At 50.0% G+C, this 18,531-nt stretch overlaps 1 protein-coding gene across 3 annotated transcripts in view; it reads left to right on the top strand.

Moving 5' to 3' along the window:
- Positions 1 to 18,531, top strand: part of NUCB1 (nucleobindin 1) — a 28,506-nt gene extending 9,975 nt beyond the window's left edge. For all 3 annotated transcript variants that reach the window (XM_066271608.1, XM_066271609.1, XM_066271607.1), the window contains exons 5-13: positions 7,649 to 7,752; positions 10,815 to 11,000; positions 11,271 to 11,361; positions 15,809 to 15,867; positions 16,535 to 16,627; positions 16,711 to 16,803; positions 17,132 to 17,302; positions 17,742 to 17,847; positions 17,956 to 18,531. In XM_066271608.1, coding sequence (XP_066127705.1) covers positions 7,649 to 7,752; positions 10,815 to 11,000; positions 11,271 to 11,361; positions 15,809 to 15,867; positions 16,535 to 16,627; positions 16,711 to 16,803; positions 17,132 to 17,302; positions 17,742 to 17,847; positions 17,956 to 18,068 — 1,016 coding nt within the window. In that variant the 3' untranslated portion in view covers positions 18,069 to 18,531. The remainder of the gene's footprint in view (positions 1 to 7,648; positions 7,753 to 10,814; positions 11,001 to 11,270; positions 11,362 to 15,808; positions 15,868 to 16,534; positions 16,628 to 16,710; positions 16,804 to 17,131; positions 17,303 to 17,741; positions 17,848 to 17,955) is intronic.

Here is an 18,531-nt window from a genome sequence, read left to right as displayed (position 1 = left end):
TGGACCCAACAGGTCTTGAGTCCTATGTGCCAGGCATTGGGCACGTGCTGGAGCTCTAACATGACCGGATAAGCGTGGTCTCCGGCCTCCTTGGCATAACCACCCACACCTTCTCTGCCATACTTTGTTAGTTGTTACAGTTTCAGAGTCTGATAAATTAGATGTTCCCTTGTCATTAGTAAGAGAACTGTCTCCTGGTAACTGCTTATTATGTCCCAGGTACCGCACTGTAGACTTCAGCTTTGTCCCTTTGACAACTCAAAATAGCTCCAAAATCTGCCCACTTCTCTTCACATCCATTGCTGCTGTTCGGGTCCCCCTTGGACTACTGCTGTCACCTCCTTCCTGCAGCCACCCCTGTTGTTCCCCCTCTTTGTTTATTTCCCACACAGCAACAAGTGGGATCCTATTAACACCTGCATTCACTCCCTGTGGCCATTGTTACAAATTGCTGTAAATTTGGTGGCTTAAAATAACACACATTTGGCCTGGCCTGTGGTGGCACAGTGGATAAGCGTCAACCTGGAATGCTGAGGTCGCTGGTTCAAAACCCCAGGCTTGCCTGGTCAAGGCACATATGGGAGTTGATGCTTCTTGCTCTTTCCCCCCTTTTTTTCTTTCCCCTCTCTAAAATTAATAAATAAAAATCTAAAAGAAAAAATAATAACAAATTTATTCCCTTATAGTTTGGGGGTCAGAAGTCTGAAATCAGTCTTGCTGGGCCAGAATTAAGGTCTCAGGGCTGGTTCCTTCCGGAGGCTTGAGGGAGCGTCTGTCTCCTTGCCTTTTCCAGATTTTATTTTTTTCTGAAGTGAGAAGAAGGGAGGCAGACAAACTCCCGCATATGCCCGACCGGGATCCACCCGTCATGCCCACCAGGGGGCAATGCTCTGCCCATCTGGGCCTTCATTCAATTACAACTGGAGCCATTCTAGTGCCTGAGGCTGAGGCCATGGAGCCATCCTCAGCAACTGGGCCAACTTTGCTCCAATGGAGCCTTGGCTGCGGGAGGGGAAGAGAGAGATAAAGAGAAAGGAGAGGGGGAAGGGTGGATAGGCAGTTGGGCACTTCTCCTGTGTGCCCTGGCCGGGAATTGAACCTGAGATTTCCATGTGACAGGGCTGATGCTTTACTGCTGAGCCAACTGGCCAGGGCCAGATTTTATTTTATTTCTTGATAGAGACAGAGAAGGAGTCAGAGACAGGGACAGATAGGGGCACACAGACAGGAAGGAAGAGAGATGAGAAGCATCAGTTCTTCGTTGTGGCACCTTGGTTGTTCATTGATTGCTTTCTCTTATGTGCCTTGATGTGGGGGGGGTGCTCCAGCTGAGCCAATGACCTTCAGCTCAAGCCAGCAACCTTGGACCCAAGCCAGCCACCATGGGGTCATGTCTATGATCCCATGCTCAAGCCAGTACCCCACACTCAAGCTGCTGAGCTGGTGCTGAAGCTGGATGAGCCCACGCCCAAGCTGGGGACCTCGGGGCTTTGAACCTGGGTTCTCTGCGTCCAAGTTTGACATTCCGTCCACTGTGCCACTGCCTGGTCAGGCACCTTTTTCAGATTTTAGAACTGCAGTCCTTCCTTGGCTACTAGCACCTTCCTTCATCTTCAAAGCCAGCACATAGCATTTTTCTTCATTGGTCACATTTCCTTCTACTGTACTCAGATCTCCCCCAGCTCCCTTATGTAAGTATCCTTGGGATTACATTTAGGGACCACCTAGGCCCCTGGTCGTCCAACTGCGACTCGTGAGCCACAGGCGGCTCTTTGGCCCCTTGAGTGTGGCTCTTCCACAAAATACCACGTGTGGGCGCTACCTTGATAAGAAAAGTACCTACCTATACAGTTTAAGTTTAAAAAATTTGGCTCTCAAAAGAAATTTCAATCGTTGTACTGTTGATATTTGGCTCTGTTGACTAATGAGTTGGCCGACCACTGACCTAGGCAATCTAGAGTAATGTCCCTATGTCAGAATCTTTAATCACATCTGCAAAGTCCCTTTTGCCATGTGAGGTCACACATTCACAGGTTCCAGTAATTAGGATGTGGACATGTTGGGGGCTGTTATTCAGCCCATCCTACGCCCAGTTCGAGTCCTATCCCTCCTCTACTCAGAACCCATACGTAGCTCCCCAGTGTGCTTGGGATCAAGTCCATTGTCCTTGTGGCTGCCTGGAGGCCTGCCACGGCCACCCCAGCCCCGCCCTTCACATGTACACCCACGTGCCCAACCACTTGCATTAGCATTTTTTCTAAGTGCCAACTTGCAACATGTCTTTCTCACTTCAAGACCTTTGTCCGTGTGCTTCCCTCTGCAAGGGACATTCTTTGGGCTTTTTGTATGGCTGACTGAGCTTTGCTCTCAGCTCACGTGTCACCTCCTCAGAAGGTCCTGCCCTAACCGTCCTGCAAGAAGGAGCCTCTGTCCTGACCAGGCGGTGGCGCAGTGGATAGAGCGTCGGACTGGGATGCAGAGGACTCAGATTAGAGACCCCGAGGTCACCAGCTTGAGCGCAGGCTCATCTGGCTTGAGGAAAAAGCTCACCAGCTTGGACCCAAGGTTGCTGGCTTGAACAAGGGGTTACTCGGTCTGCTGAAGGCTGGTGGTCATGGCACATATGAGAAAGCAATCAATGAACAACTAAGGTGTTGCAACGAAAAACTGATGATTGATGCTTCTTATCTCTCTCCGTTTTTGTCTGTCCCTATCTATCCCTCTCTCTGACTCTCTGTCCCTGTAAAATAAAACAAAACAAAACAAAACAAAACAAAAAAATACTGGACCTGGGCCCTGGCCGGTTGGCTTAGTGGTAGAGCGTCGGCCTGGCGTGCAGGAGTACCAGGTTCAATTTCCGACCAGGGTACACAGGAGAAGCGCCCATCTGCTTCTCCACCCCTCCCCCTCTCCTTCCTCTCTGTTTCTCTCTTCCCCTCCTGCAGCCAAGGCTCCATTGGAGCAAAGTTGGCCCGGGTGCTGAGGATGGCTGCATGGCCTCTGCCTCAGGCGCTAGAGTGGCTCTGGTCTCAACAGAGCGACGCCCCGGATGGGCAGAGCATTGCCCCCTGGTGGGCATGCCGGGTGGATCCCGGTCGGGCGCATGCGGGAGTCTGTCTGACTGCCTCCCCGTTTCTGGCTTCAGAAAAATACAAAAACAAAAAACAAAATCAAAACAAACAAAAAAAAAACTACTGGACCTGATAAATGAATTCAGCAAAGTGGCAGGATATAAAATTAATACTCAGAAATCAGAGGCATTTTTTTTTAAGTTTTTTTTTTTTTTAAGATTTTATTTATTTATTATAGAGAAGGGGGGGGAGGAGCAGGAAGCATCAACTCCCATATGTGCCTTGACCAGGCAAGCCCAGGGTTTTGAACCGGCAACCTCAGTATTTCCAGGTTGATGCTTTATCCACTGCGCCACCACAGGTCAGGCAGAGGCATTTTTTTTTTTTTTTTTTTTTTTAATTTTTAGAGAGGAGAGTGAGAGAGAGAGAGAGAGAAGGGGGAGGGAGGAGCAGGAAGCATCAACCCCCATATATGCCTTGACCAGGCAAGCCCAGGGTTTTGAACTGGCAACCTCAGCGTTCCAGGTTGACGCTTTATCCACTGCACCACCACAGGTCAGGCGAGGCATTTTTATTTTACAAAAAAAAAAGGAGCCTCTGTTTGCATCCTTTGTGGTCATGTGTTTGTGTCTTAAACACCTGTTCCATCCCTTGACTGGGTGCTCTGTGGGACAGATTCTGTCACTGTCTGGTTCCTGCTGTGACCACAGTGCCACAGAGTAGTGGCTCAGCCTGCATCTGGGGCAAGAGAAATGAGCATGAGTTTCAGTCTTCTGAACACCTGTCCCTCCTCTGGGCTCGAGTGGCGCAAGCTGCCTCCGGGGCAGCACAGGGCATCCGGCTTTCGTCCATCAGGGTGTGAGTCTTCACCCCCACCAGACCAGTAGATACTGGAGGGCTGCCCGTGGCCTGGATCACCTCTGGGCCCCGGGAGGCCTCGGGGGATGTGAGTTCAGTGCACGAGTATGTGCGCGCCCTCTCCCCGCCCGGAAGCCCTGCCCTTTCCGGAGTGTGTGCCACATCCTCTGCGAAGAGGCTGCATTCTTTCCTAGGATGGTCACAGCAAAGCAAACTGCACGGATTAACCACAGGCATTTATTGTCACGGGTCTGGAGGCCAGAACTCTGAAATCCAGGTGTGAGCTGGGTTGGTTCCTTCTGAAGGCAGAGGGGAGGATGTGTTGTAGTTTCTCTCTGTGGTTTGTAAGGCCACCTTCTGTGTCTTTTCACATCAGTGTGCTTCTATGTCTGTCTCTGTGTCCAAATTTCCTTTTCTTTACATATTCGAGAAAAACATGTTTTCTCTTTAAGATTTATTTATTTATTCATTCATTCATTTTAGAGAAGACAGAGAAAGAAGGGTGGGAGGAGCAGGAAGCATCAACTCCCATGTGCCTTAAACGGGCAAGCCCAGGTTTTGAACAGGTGACCTCAGCATTCCAGGTCAACACTTTATCCACTGCGCTACCACAGGTCAGGCAAACATGTTTTCTTTTTTGTTAAACTGTATGGGCCCTTACTGGGGATTGAATCTGTAACTTTGGCATATCGTAATGATACTGTAACCACCTGAATTACCTGGCCAGAGCAAGAAAATTTATTTATTAAACTACAGCCCTGCCTGGATAGCTCAGAAGGTTAGAGCATCCTCTGTCCCAAAGCGCAGAGGTGCCGGTTCAATCACCAGTCAGGGCACAAACAGGAACAGATTGATGTTCCTGTCTCTCTCTCTCTCTCTTTCTCCTTTCCTCTCTCGTTAAAAATAAACTAGAAAGCCCGGTGGTCATACGAAATGACCGCTGTTCTAGATATTATAAATTGTAATTAAAATGATTTGTGCAAAGGTGTCTGCTAATTCAAACTGAATTACCCAGGGCAGGCAGTGAGGACGCCCTTTTGCTTAGTGCCCCACGGGGTTTCCCCCTTCTACTTGCTTAATTGCTTAAAGTAGAGTGCAATGAAGGAAACCACTGGCGGTACATTTCTTAAGAGCCACCGCTAGTCAATAATTTATTCAAGAGTGGTGGATAATTCTCAATTAGTGGAACTACAATGTTTCCGTACTTGCAACATTGAGAAAATCCTTTCTTGCCACAGTCAAATCTATTAGTTTCTAACTTGAAGTTTAAGGACTGACAGTGTTCACATTTAATATTCATGTCACCAGAGGAATGCTCAAAAATTAAAGTTTCTCCGTTTGAAACTGTTTTAATCCTTTTTGCGTTTCCGTCAGCATTACTCTGTCGTTTTTTTGCATTTCTCTCCTGCCTTTGTTCAAGGGACTTATTTTGTTGAGACAGGCTTTTTTGTCTTGCATCTGAGGCAAGCTTTGTTTCTCTATGCCCATCAGTCTCATTTTGCCGAGAAAGACGCATTTGCTCTGCGACTGAAGCAAGCCTTGTCTTTCTCTGCTCAGTGGTTTCTTTTTGTCGAGAAAGCTGTTTTTGTGCAGCTTTAGCTCCTTTTCTCTCCTCTTCAGTGCTGTATTTTCTAGGAGGCATTCTTAAAAGAAATTACGTTAAGACATAGTTTTTATGTAAAACAGATGATTGCCAATGCAAACAAATGTTCACCTTCCCCCTGACACGCTCAATTTGCGTTCAGCCGTGGCAACTTCACCCCATTGGCTAGTACAGTTACACAAGCAACCAATAAGCTATTGGCGACAAACAGACACTTAAGCCGCATATAATAAAGATTTTAAGGCCCTGGCCAGCTGGCTCAGTGGTAGAGCATCGGCCTGGCGTGCAGGAATCCCAGGTTCGATTCCCGGCCAGGGCACACAAGAGAAGTGCCCATCTGTTTCTCCACCCCTCCCCCTCTCTTTCCTCTCTGTCTCTCTCTTCCCCTCTCGCAGCCAAGGCTCCATTGGAGCAAAGTTGGCCCGGGCGCTGAGGATGGCTCCATGGCCTCTGCCTCAGGTGCTAGAATGGCTCTGGTTGCGGCAGAGCAACACCCCAGATGGGCAGAGCATTGCCCCCTGGTGGGCATGCCGGGTGGATCCCGGTTGGGCGCATGTGGGAGTCTGTCTGACTGCCTTCCCATTTCCAACTTCAGAAAAATACAAAAAAAAAAAATAATTTTTTTTTTAATTTAAAAAGAGAAAGAGCCTGACCAGGCGGTGGTGCAGTGGATAGAGCGTTGGACTGGGATGTGGAAGGACCCAGGTTCGAGACCCTGTGGTCGCCAGCTTGAGCGTGGGGCTCATCTGGCTTGAGCAAAAGCTCACCAGCTTGGACCCAGGGTCACTGGCTCCAGCAAGGGGTTACTCAGTCTGCTGAAGGCCCACGGTCAAGGCACATATGAGAAGGCAATCAATGAACAACTAAGAAGTCGCAACGTGCAATGAAAAACTAATCATTGATGCTTCTCATCTGTTTCCATTCCTGTCTGTCTGTCCCTGTCTATCCCTCTGACTCCCTCTCTGTCTCTGTAAAAAAATAAATAAATAAAAATTTAAAAAAATTAAAAAGAGAAAGAAAGCCACAGAGGTGGAAAAAGTAAGCTATAGAAGAAATAGGCCCAGAAAACAAGTTGCAGGGGCAAAAGAAGAGGCCCTTGGAGCATGGAGAGAAAAAGGTAAAGTCACTGAGCCTCGAGGAAAGACATGGGGGGCGAGAGGGTGCCCGATTTTCTTTTGGTTTTAAGGATACCAGTCATACTGGATTTTGATCCACCCTAATGATTTCATTTGAACTTGGATCATCTCTGTAAAAACAACGTTCTCTCCAATTAAGATTGTGTTCGGAGATCCTGGGGCTGAAGACTTCAACAAATGAATTTTAGGGCCCAAAATTCAACCCATAACAGGAAGTCCAACATCTGGAACCCAGCAGCTGGTTCTAATCTTCACTCTGCCATTTCCTAGATGATGACTCAGACAAGTCACCTCCCCTCTCTGGGCCTGTGTTTGCATCCGTAACATGGGATAAACATAGGAACTCTGTTGTAAGATTCTCCTGAAAAGTTAATGCATTAATATAGTTAATGTGTTTAGAGAAGAGCCAGGTAAGTACTCAATACATGTTGGTTGTTATGGTTATTATTATTTGAAGCGTGAAACTTAGTTGTGGTATCACTTCCTCCATGGAGCCTTCCCTGATTGCCTCAGGTTCAATCAGGCTGTCCTCTGTGCTTCTTCAGAGCCCTCTGTGACCTCCTTTACAGCACATCTGGCCCAGAATAGGGACTTGGAAAGAAAAGAATGTCCTGCCTGACCAGGCAGTGACACAGTGAATAGAGCGTCAGACTGGGATGCGGAGGACCTAGGTTTGAGACCCCAAGGTCATCAGCTTGAGCATGGGCTCATCTGGTTTGAGCAAGGCTCACCAGCTTGGACCCAAGGTCACTGGCTTGAGCAAGGGGTTACTCGGTCTGCTGAAGGCCCATGGTGAGGGCACATATGAGAAAGCAATCAATGAACAACTGAGGTGTTGCATCGAAAAACTAATGATTGAGCTTCTCATCTCTCTCTGGTCTTGTCTGTCCCTCTCTCTGACTCTCTCTCTGTCTCTGTAAAAAAAAAAGAAAAGAATGTTCTATGAGTTGGGTTTTTTTTCATCCTTTTCCCTTATCCAGATGTGCAGTTGGATCACCTGAGCCTTCTGAAGCAGTTTGAACACCTGGATCCTCAGAATCAACACACATTTGAGGCTCGGGACCTGGAGCTGCTGATCCAGACGGTAGCGTGAAGGAGGAACTAAGGCAGAGGACTGAGGGAGCTTAGTGGAGGGGAACAGAGTCCCAGCCCAAGCCCACTCATCTTTGCCTGGCATTTTCTGAGGTTGGCAGCTGAAGAGGGCCTTGGCAGTGTCTAAAACCCTTCCCAGAGTTTCTACGGAAAAGCAGAGATGAGCTCGGCTCCTCTCAGACTTGCTTTCAAGTTCCTCCTAGGATTTGCCTTTCCTATATGACTTGGGCTAGGGCAGGGGTCCCCAAACTTTTTACACAGGGGGCCAATTCACTGTCCCTCAGACTGTTGGAGGGCTGGACTATAAAAAAAAACTATGAACAAATCCCTATGCACACTGCACATATCTTATTTTAAAGTAAAAAACAGAACGGGAACAAATACAATATTTAAAACAAAGAACAAGTAAATGTAAATTAACAAACTAACCAGTATTTCAATAGGAACTATGAGCCTGCTTTTGGCTATTGAGATGGTCAATGTGCTCCTCTCACTGACCACCAATGAAAGAGCTGCCCCTTCCGGAAGTGTGGCAGGGCTGGATAAATGGCCTCAGGGGGCTGCATGCGGCCCGCGGGCCGTAGTTTGGGGACCCCTGGGCTAAGGGCTCTTTTTTCTGTGCCCTTGTGGCAGGAGAATAATGGCTCCTTACCAAAGCTGTCACACCCTAATCCATGGAACCTGTGGATATGTGACCTTACAAGCAAGGTAAAAGGATTTTGCAGAAGTGTTTAAATTGAGGATCTTGAGCTGGTGAGATGATCTTGGATTATCTAGGTGGGCTCCAAATCCCATCACAAAGGTCTTTGAAAGAGGGAGGAAGCCCTGGCTGGTTGGATCAGCAGTAGAGCATCAGCCTAGCATGTGGAGTTCCTGGGTTTGTTTCCCGGTCAGGGCACACCAGAGAAGCAACCATCTGCTTCTCTACCTCTCCCCCCCTCCCTCTCTCCCTCTCTCCCTCTCCTCATCCCCCAGCCATGGCTCGAATGGTTTGAGCAAGTTAGCCCCAGGTGCTAAGGATAGCTTCATGGCCTCACCCCAGATGGGCAGAGCATTGCCTACCTGGTAGGAGGCATGCCAGGTGGATCCAGGTTGGGGCACTTGCAAAAGTTTGTCTCTCTCCCTTCCAATCTCTCAATTTAAAAAAAAGAAAAGAAAGAAAAAAAAAAGAGAGGAAGGAAGAGGGAGATTCAGCTGCAATGTGACCACTGAAGCCAGATGCCCCTCTAGTGGCTTTAAATATAGAGAAAGGATCCTGACCTGTGGTGGTGCAGTCAACCTGGAACCCTGGCCAGGTAGCTCAGTTGGTTAAAGCATCATCTGGATACGCAGAGCTTACCAGTTTGATCTCTGGTCAGGGCACTTACAGAAACAGATCAATGTTTCTGCCTCTCTCTCTCTTCCCCTTCCTCTCTCTTCAAAAATCAGGCTGCCTGGCCTGACCTGCGGTGGCGCAGTGGATAAAGCGTTGACCTGGAAATGCTGAGGTCGTCGGTTCGAAACCCTGGGCTTCCCTGGTCAAGGCACATATGGGAGTTGATGCTTTCTGCTCCTCCCTCCCTTCTCTCTCTGTCTGTCTCTCTGTCTATCTCCTCTCTCTAAAATGAATAAATAAAATCTTAAAAAAATAGATAAATATTTTTTTAAAAAATCAGGCTGACCAGGCATTGGCGCAGTGGATAGAGCATCAGACTGGGATACAGAGGACCCAGGTTCAAAACCCTGAGGTCACCAGCTTGAGTGCGGGCTCATCTGGTTGGAGCAAGGCTCACCAGCTTGAGCCCGGGGTCACTGGCTTGAGCAAGGGGTTACTCGCTCTGCTGGAGCCCCCGGTCAAGGCACATATAGAGAAAGCAATCAATGAACAACTGAGGTGCCTCAGTGATGCTTCTCATCTCTCTTCCTTCCTGTCTGTCTGTCTGTCTCTCTGTCTCTGTCACACACAAACACACAAAAAGAAACAGATTCTTCCCTGGAGTGTCTGGAGGGAGCAAAGCCCTGCTGACACCTTCATTCCAGTCTCAGAGAACCAATTTCAAGTCTCTGGCCTCCAGGCTGTAAGATGATAAATGTTATTGTTTTAAGCCACCAAGTTGATGATAATTTATTACAGCAATCATTGGAACAAATACAGTGCTCGTCTGAGAAATGGCAGACCTGCTCCTACCTGTTCCTACTCATAGCTCTTCTATGAAGACAGAATCCATCCCTCTGCCTGGCCCGGGTCCCCCTTCCTCTACCCTACTGGAGTTCCATCTATTGGCCATTAGGATAATAGCAGCCATTTGAGTTAAGCCCAGCACTTGGCTGTTTTTATCATTTATTTCCAGAACATCCCAGAAACTGTCTGCTTTTCTCCAGCCCCCCTGTCATTCTTTATGGTCTTAAAACCCATCATCTATCTCTAATGGCTCCTTTGGATTGATTCCCAGTCAAGGCACACAGGAGAAGCACCTATCTGCTTCTTCTCCTCTTCCTCCCCCTTTTCTCTCCTTCCCCTCCCACAGCCAGGGCTCAATTGGTTCCAGTGCATCGCCCTGGGTGCTAAGGATGGCTCCAAGGAGCCTTCCACCTCAGGCACTAAAAAAATAGCTCAGTTGCGAGCATTAGCAAGGGTGCTGGGTGGATCCAGTGGGGGTGTATGCGGGAGTCTCTCTATCACCCTCCTCTCACTTGGAAAAGAAGGGGAAAAAGATTTCTGGGCAAATAATTACAGACATCATGTTCTTTACCACTGAGATATATTGCTTTTCATATTAAGTATACCTCATGTTTGTTTGGGTTTTTTATTTCTTATTATTCCAAGATCTTGATATTGTGGAGGGCTTGAAAGAAGTGGGTTAAAGTAGCTATTGTGTAACTATCCTAATCTCTTTTGAACAAACAAAGACAAGAGGCTGTGTTATGGGGCAAGACTGGGTCAGAGACCAAGTAGTGAGATCAGGACAGGGTGGAGGTTGGGTCAGGTTCAGAGTCAAAGGCCTGGCATTTGGAGGTTGAAATTTGGTGCTGGACATAGAGATGAAACGAGAGTGACCATCTGCCTTTTCCCAGGCCACCCGGGACCTTGCTCAGTACGATGCAGCTCATCATGAAGAGTTCAAACGCTATGAGATGCTCAAGGAACACGAGAGACGCCGTTACCTGGAGTCACTGGGAGAGGAGCAGCGAAAGGAGGCAGAGAGGAAGCTGGAAGAACAGCAGCGACGGCACCGAGAGCACCCCAAAGTCAATGTGCCTGTAAGGACCCCTATTTGTGCCTACCCCCCACCATGTCCAATTTACCTGAGCTCTACAAGATAAAAATGTAGCTGAAAAACTACAACTCCCAGCAGACCCTAAGGCAAAAGTCCCTTTTAATGTGCCCATCTTCCCCCAAGGGCTATTGGGAGTTGTAGTTTCTTGCTTGAGAGGAATGACTTTGAGGGGTGGAGGTATAAGGGGTTCTTCAGCTTTATCCCATAGGACCCATATTTCTTGCTTATGAGCCCCTGGCTCTCTCCTCCACAGGGCAGCCAAGCTCAGTTGAAGGAAGTGTGGGAGGAACTGGACGGATTGGACCCCAACAGATTTAACCCCAAGACCTTCTTCATACTGCATGGTAAGGTGGGCAGGGAGTCCCAAGACCCAGGCTGCACTCGGAGGCTCTGACCTTTCTGCGCCTGAATGCTAAGAAAAGGTCTCCCCATCTCTGTGGAGCTTAGGCAGGCCAAAGGGGTCTGAGCCCATCTCCCCTGGTGGTCTAGATTGTTAGGCTCTTCCATGGGAGAACTAAGTCTCTTCTGGGATTCTTCCAACCTCTGGGCTTTTTGTTTGTTTGTTTGTTTGTTTGTTTTTACAGAAGAGAGAGAGAAGGATAGATAGGGACAGACAGACAGGAACGGAGAGAGATGGGAAGCATCAATTATTAGTTTTTCGTTGCGACTCCTTAGTTGTTCATTGATTGCTTTCTCATATGTGCCTTGACTGCGGGCCTTCAGCTGACTGAGTAACCCCTTGCTCAAGCCAGTGACCTTGGGTCCAAGCTGGTGAGCTTTGCTCAAACCAGATGAGCCCGTGCTCAAGCTGGCGACCTCAGGGTCTCGAACCTGGGTCCTCCACATCCCAGTCCGATGCTCTATCCACTGTGCCACCGCCTGGTCAGGCCCAACCTCTGGGTTTTAAAAATTGGCCTGGCCCCAGCCAGATAGCTTGGTTGATCAGTGTTATCCTGATACACAAAGGTTGTGGGTTCAATCCCTGGTCAGGGCACATGCAGAAACAGATTGATGTTTCTGCCTCTCTGTGTCTCTTTTAAAAATAAATCAATAAATTTTAAAAATATATTTTTAATAACTGGTTGGTATCCTCTAACTGAGCAAATCTGGCTTGGTGAGGCCTGGGCCCCTCCCAGGAGCCCTGGTTCCCACAAGGAGCTCTATCACTAAGGGTGCACTGTTCCCTGGTAAACAGGTCTCCAGGGCCCCTCTCCATGGCTCTTCGGAGACATATTCTCCTTCATCCTCCTGTGTGGAAACAGTCTGGGCTTGCCAGCCCCTCAAGTGTGCCTAGGGCCTGAACCCAGAAACTGTAATTTGTCAATAACACTGAGCAGGGCCTGTTTCATTCACTCAGTAAATGTTAGTTAAGTGACTTCTAAGGACTACAGAGCCAGTGCCTATAAACAGATAATTCTGCATTTCAGTGAATCAACGAGACAGAATGGAAGATACACCAGAATTTTTACATAAGTTGCCAGTTACACCAACACCATTAGTGATCAGATCCCTCCCAATTTCAGGGATGATAAAATATGGGGGGGGAGCACATCTTAGAATCAGAGAAGAAGGTTCTATAGTAGTCTCAGGTAGTGACATGTACCATGGAAATGAGTGACAATTTTTGGTAGCCTGGTCAGGAAAGGTTTTGTGTGACCAGCATTGTCTAGTAGAACTTTCCAGGCGGATGGCCCTGCTCTGTCTGTGTTCACATGTTCTATGGAGAGCAGCAGCCAGCCCCATGTGGCCGGGCAGCACTTGAAATGTGGCTCTTAAACTAAGTAACTGAATCTTTCTTTACTTTCAATAAATTTTTTAAGACTTGTGATTCCAGTAAAATACTCATAAAACTTCTTATCTTAGCTATCTTTAAGTGTCCAGTTCAGTAAGTTTAAGTACATTCACATTGTTGTGCAATCAGTCTTCATCCTCGTGAAACCCTTTGTTAATCAACAACTGCCTGTTACCCCTCCCCCCAGCCTCTGGTAACCTCTCCCCTCATTTCTGTCTCTATGAATCTGACTCCTCTAGCTACCTCATATAAGTAAAATCATGCAATATTTGTCTTTTTGTGGCATGATGTGGTGGAAATGAAATTTTCATTTGATTGTTATTGATTTATGTTAATTTTCCCCGGGCAGCTAGTGACTGCCATGTTGGACAGCACAGCTCTAGAGAGATGACATTTGAACAAGGACCTCAGTGAAATGAGGGGCTTGACAAGATCTGGGGGAAGAGCATTCTGGGTGGAGGGAACAGTAAGCATGTACAGGGAAGAATGGGCTTTGTCCATCCAAGGTCACAGCCAGGACATGGACTTTATTCTTTTGTGTGTGTGTGTGTGTGTGTGTGTGTGTGTGTGTGTGTGTGACAGAGACAGAGGGAGGGACAGATACGGACAGATAGACAGGAAGAGGGAGAGATGAGAAGCCTCAATTCTTCACTGTGGCACCTTACTTGTTCATGATTGCTTTCTCATATGTGCCTTGACGGGGGCTACAGAAGAGCGAGTGACCCCTTGCTCCAGCCAGCAACCTTGGGCTCAAGCTGGTGACCATGGGGTCATGTCTATGATCCAGCGCTCAAGCTGGCAACCTGAGGGTTGTAAACCTGGGTCCTCGGCATCCCAGTCCGACACTCTATCCACTGCGCCACCGCCTGGTCAGGCAGACTTTATTCTTCTATAGCTTTGAGCAGAGGACTGACACTATCTGTCTTAGTGGTTGACAGACCCCATCTGGGAGTGTATCAAGGACAGACGGTATGTGTGAGGGCCAAAGCCAGGAGCCGAGATAGAAAGCACAGGGTGCTAGTAGCTGGGCCACCGGAAGAAGGGTGACCAGTTTCTGGATTCATTTTGAAGGTCAGGCTAATACGACTTGCAGATGGACCAGATGAGAGTTATGAAGGAACCAAAGGGTCAAAGGGGACTCCAAGATACTTGTCCTGTGAAACAGAAAAATAGAATGGAGAAAGCAGGCCTGTTTGGCAGGGCAGATTGGGGACTGGCTCTGTTTGTGTTAAATTAGGGAAGTCTGGTGGACATCCGCATGGGGATGGAGGGTAGGCAGTTGGGTGGTGAGGTGTGGAGGCAGCGGTGGATGGCATCGAAAGCTGAGGGACAGCAGGAACCCACCTGGGGTCAGCCGATAGCACTCTTTGTAAAGGTGGAGAACAGCCTGTGCCGTCTAGTGTGGCACCACCGGCCACATGGCCATGCAGCACTTATTTGGAGCAGATAGGACTGGTAAACTAAAATTGTGATCTTATTTAATATGTTTTAAAAGATTTTATTTATTGCCCTGGCCTGATGGCTAGGTTAGTTAGAGCACTGTCCAAGGGTGCAGAAGTTGCCTGTTTAATCCCCGGTCAGGGCTCTAACAGGAACAGATCTATGTTCCTGTCTCTATCTCTCTCTCTTTCTCTCTCTCCCTTCCTCTCACTAAAATCAATAAATAAAAATTTTTAGGCCCTGGCTGGTTGGCTCAATGGTAGAGCGTTGGCCTGGTGTGTGGAAGTCCTGGGTTCGATTCCCGGCCAGGGCACACAGGAGAAGTGCCCATCTGCTTCTCCACCCCTCCCCCTCTCCTTCCTCTCTGTCTCTCTCTTCCCCTCCCGCATCCAAGGCTCCATTGGAGCAAAGATGGCCCAGGCGCTGGGGATGGCTCCATGGCCTCTGCCTCAGGCGCTAGAATGGCTCTGGTCACAACAGAGTGACGCCCCGGATGGGCAGAGCATCGCCCCCTGGTGGGCGTGCCGGGTGGATCCCGGTCAGGCGCATGCAGGAGTCTGTCTGACTGCCTCCCCATTTCCAGCTTCAGAAAAATACAAAGAAAAAAAAATTTTTTTTTTAAATAGATTTTATTGATTTTAGAGAGAGAGAAGGGGGGAGGAGTGGGAAGCATCAACTCATAGTTGCTTCTTGTGTGTGCCTTGACCAGGTAAGCCTGGGGTTTCAAACCAGCGACCTCAGTGTTCCAGGTCAACACTTTACCCACTGCTCCACCACAGGTCAGGCTAATCCTATTTAATAATAATCCATGTAATTCTGAACAGCCCGTGTGGCTAGTGGCTACCCTATTAGACAGATTTGAAGATTAGAAAAGAGGCCCCAGGCCAGAGCCGTAGGATGTGCCAAGGTATAGAAGTCAGGAGGAAGAGGAAACCAGCAAAGGGGAGAGAGGGATAGCCGGAGCAAAGAAAATGATGTTCTAAAAACAGCGGGCAGAATCAAATTAGATGTGGGCTAAAAATTAACCATTGGTTTTGCAAGGTCAGGGGTTCTTGCCGCCTCAGCAGGATCAATGTCACTTCTGATCTGAGTGAGCAGAGGAGGTGGAGACAGTGGCATCGCCTGTGGACTGGATGAGCTGGGTTGGCAGGGAGAGGCTCCTCTGGCAATGGAGTAAGCCCTGGCCTGGCGCTCTGGGAGGCAGAGGACCCGAAATCCCTGGATCCTGTGCAAACGGGTTGATCCTGTTCCCCTATCACTAGGTGCTAGGGATCAAGTCATACTGCATGACAGTGGCCCCCTTACTGGCCCCAGGAGAGCCCACCTTTATCAACTCCATTCTCAGGACCCCAGGTGGTAGGGAATGGACTGTCCTGGCAACAGGACTGTGGGGCACTAAAGCCTGGAGGCCAGCGTTCTGTTTACTATTGGAGACTTGTTACCTGTCCTCCAAAACAGACCCCACAGCGGCCCAAATTCCTTCTCCAGTTGGTCCCTCGGGGACCTGGCCTGTGCTGTCCTTGGCCCCCCCCAAGATACATTGTTGTCTCCCCTCTCAGATATCAACAGCGATGGTGTCCTGGATGAGCAGGAGCTGGAGGCCCTCTTCACCAAGGAGGTGAGTGTCTTGGAGCCCTGCATGCAGGAGCTGCCCAGATCAGCCACAAGGTTCTCCTTAGGTCCCTGAGGGGGGTAAGCTCAGGGGAAACTACAACTCCCAGCAGTCCCCGGGGGACAGAAAAAGGCCGCCAGGAATGACAGGGTGCCCCAAGGACAAATTGGCGGTTTTTTTGTTTTGTTTTGTTTTTTGTATTTTTCTGAAGCTGGAAACGGGGAGAGACAGTCAGACAGACTCCCGCATGCGCCCGACCAGGATCCACCCGGCACGCCCACCAGGGGCGACGCTCTGCCCACCAGGGGGTGATGCTCTGCCCCTCCGGGGCGTCGCTCTGCCGCGACCAGAGCCACTCTAGCGCCTGGAGCAGAGGCCAAGGAGCCATCCCCAGCGCCCGGGTCATCTTTGCTCCAATGGAGCCTTGGCTGCGGGAGGGGAAGAGAGAGACAGAGAGGAAAGAAGGGGGGGTGGAGAAGCAAATGGGCGCTTCTCCTATGTGCCCTGGCCGGGAATCGAACCCGGTCCCCCGCACGCCAGGCCGACGCTCTACCGCTGAGCCAACCAGCCAGGGCCAAATTGGCATTTTGTTGTGTGTGTAAGGAGGTGGAGTAGCTTGGGAAAGGGGTGGCCCTGAACATCAATGTGGCCTACCTCCTGCTTGAGTCTGCAGCTAGAAAAGGTTTATGACCCGAAGAATGAGGAAGATGACATGCGGGAGATGGAGGAGGAGCGGCTGCGCATGCGCGAGCATGTAATGAAGAACGTGAGTAGGGCTGCCCATGGGGAGGGTGGGAGCGGGTTCAAAGGAAGTCCAGTTCTGTCGCTTACCCTTATCTGGTTCTCCAGGTGGACACAAACCAGGACCGCCTTGTGACCCTGGAGGAGTTTCTCGCATCCACCCAGAGGAAGGAGTTTGGGGACACGGGGGAGGGCTGGGAGGTGAGGACATGGAGAATTCTCTGGGTCCTGCATATGCCTCTCACCCAGCCCTAACCCTTCTTTCAGCATCTCTGCCCCCTCACCCCAGTGACTATACCCCTTCTCCCTGGGTGCCTATCCCCGGCCACACACATCCCATCTCTGTTCTCTGCTCTCCCTGGGTCTTGACCCCCCTTCCCAGCTTCCACTTGAGTCTCTGCCATCCACACGCAGGGCCCAGGCCCCAGGCCCCCCAGCCTCTGTGACCCTCCATGAGCCGAGCCCTCTCCAACATGTGTGGGCCTAGATTGGAGTCACCTGCTGACGGCCCCTCTTTTCACCCCGGCAGACAGTGGAGATGCATCCTGCCTACACGGAGGAAGAGCTGAGACGTTTCGAGGAGGACCTGGCTGCCCGGGAGGCAGAGCTGAATGCCAAGGCCCAGCGCCTCAGCCAGGAGACAGAGGCCCTGGGACGCTCCCAGGGCCGCCTGGAGGCCCAGAAGAGAGAGCTGCAGCAGGTGGCTGGCCAAGGCAGCTGGGCCTGCCCTCCCAGCTCCTGCTGGCCCTTGTTCTTGTATGCCCAGAGCCCAGAAAGGCCTGTGGTCACTGTGCTGATCACTGATAGATCCTCACGTTGTAGCCATCATCTTGAGTGATGGCAGACGTGCTGCCCCACAGCTCTGCAGCTGCCCTGTTGGCTAAGGGCAGGGCATTGGAAGAGGGTGGAAAGGGAAAAGCAGAGGAGAAGGGTAGATTCCAGCAAAGCCAATGAGGGCTTCCCTGTCCCAGGGTACAACCTGATCCATGACAAGGGAGGGAAAACTGGATCTTTATGATTAAGGCCACCTGTCATGACAGAGAAGAACTGAGACCCACAGAGAAGGGACTATGCACTTAGCAGGATGTGGACACTCAGTGTCACACACTGCCTTCTATGCATTCTCTCTACCCTTGCAGGCCGTCCTGCAAATGGAACAGAGGAAACAGCAGCAACAAGGCCACAATGCCGCTGCCCCAGCACCTGGCCCCGAGGGACAGCTCAAGTTCCAACCCCAAAACACAGGTGCTGGCCCTGGGCCCAGGGATATAGGGAAAACAGACCCGGACTCCCGGGTCTGAGGGGGGAGGGGCTAGGGTGTCTAATGCTACCATTTCTTCCCTTCATTTCCAGATGACGCTCCTGTCCCCGCTCCAGCTGGTGACCAGAAGGATGTAGTTGCTTCAGAAAAAAGAGTTCTGGAACAGGCCCCCGAGCTGCCTCAGCTGGACTCCCAGCACCTGTGATCCTCCAGGACCATGGCACTCTGGGTTCCTACAATGCAGCTGACAGGAGGGTGGTGAAGAGTCACAATCAGCCTCCTCTGAGGACAACACCTGTGACCTTGGTAGAGCAGGACACGGTGGCACTTCCTGCATTGCTACCCAGGCCCCTTTCTGTTGCCTCAGCTTCCATAGTCTCTTAGTCTGTGGTCCCTTCTCTCTGTCCCCCTTTAAGGACCTGCCTTCTCGTGTTCAGGAGGGCACTCACAGTGTCAGCTAGCTGAGGGAAGCGTCCTCCCTCCCGAGAGGATCTGCTGTGCCCCTGCCTTCGTGGATGGGTTGGCCTGGCTGCCCCACTGGGGGCCCACCCCAGCATCCTGCTCCCATAGCTGCTGGAACCCTGCCTGCCGCCCTGGGCCCAGCTTCTGTTGGTCTGAGGCTTTGGGTTCCCACAAGACATTTCTCTACCTTTTGTGGGACCAGCCAC

This window comes from Saccopteryx bilineata, chromosome 3 (assembly GCF_036850765.1).
Source record: "Saccopteryx bilineata isolate mSacBil1 chromosome 3, mSacBil1_pri_phased_curated, whole genome shotgun sequence".
Lineage (NCBI taxonomy): Eukaryota > Metazoa > Chordata > Mammalia > Chiroptera > Emballonuridae > Saccopteryx > Saccopteryx bilineata.
The sequence above is the reverse complement of the archived record's forward strand: the minus strand, read 5'-3'. Positions and strand labels throughout refer to the sequence as shown.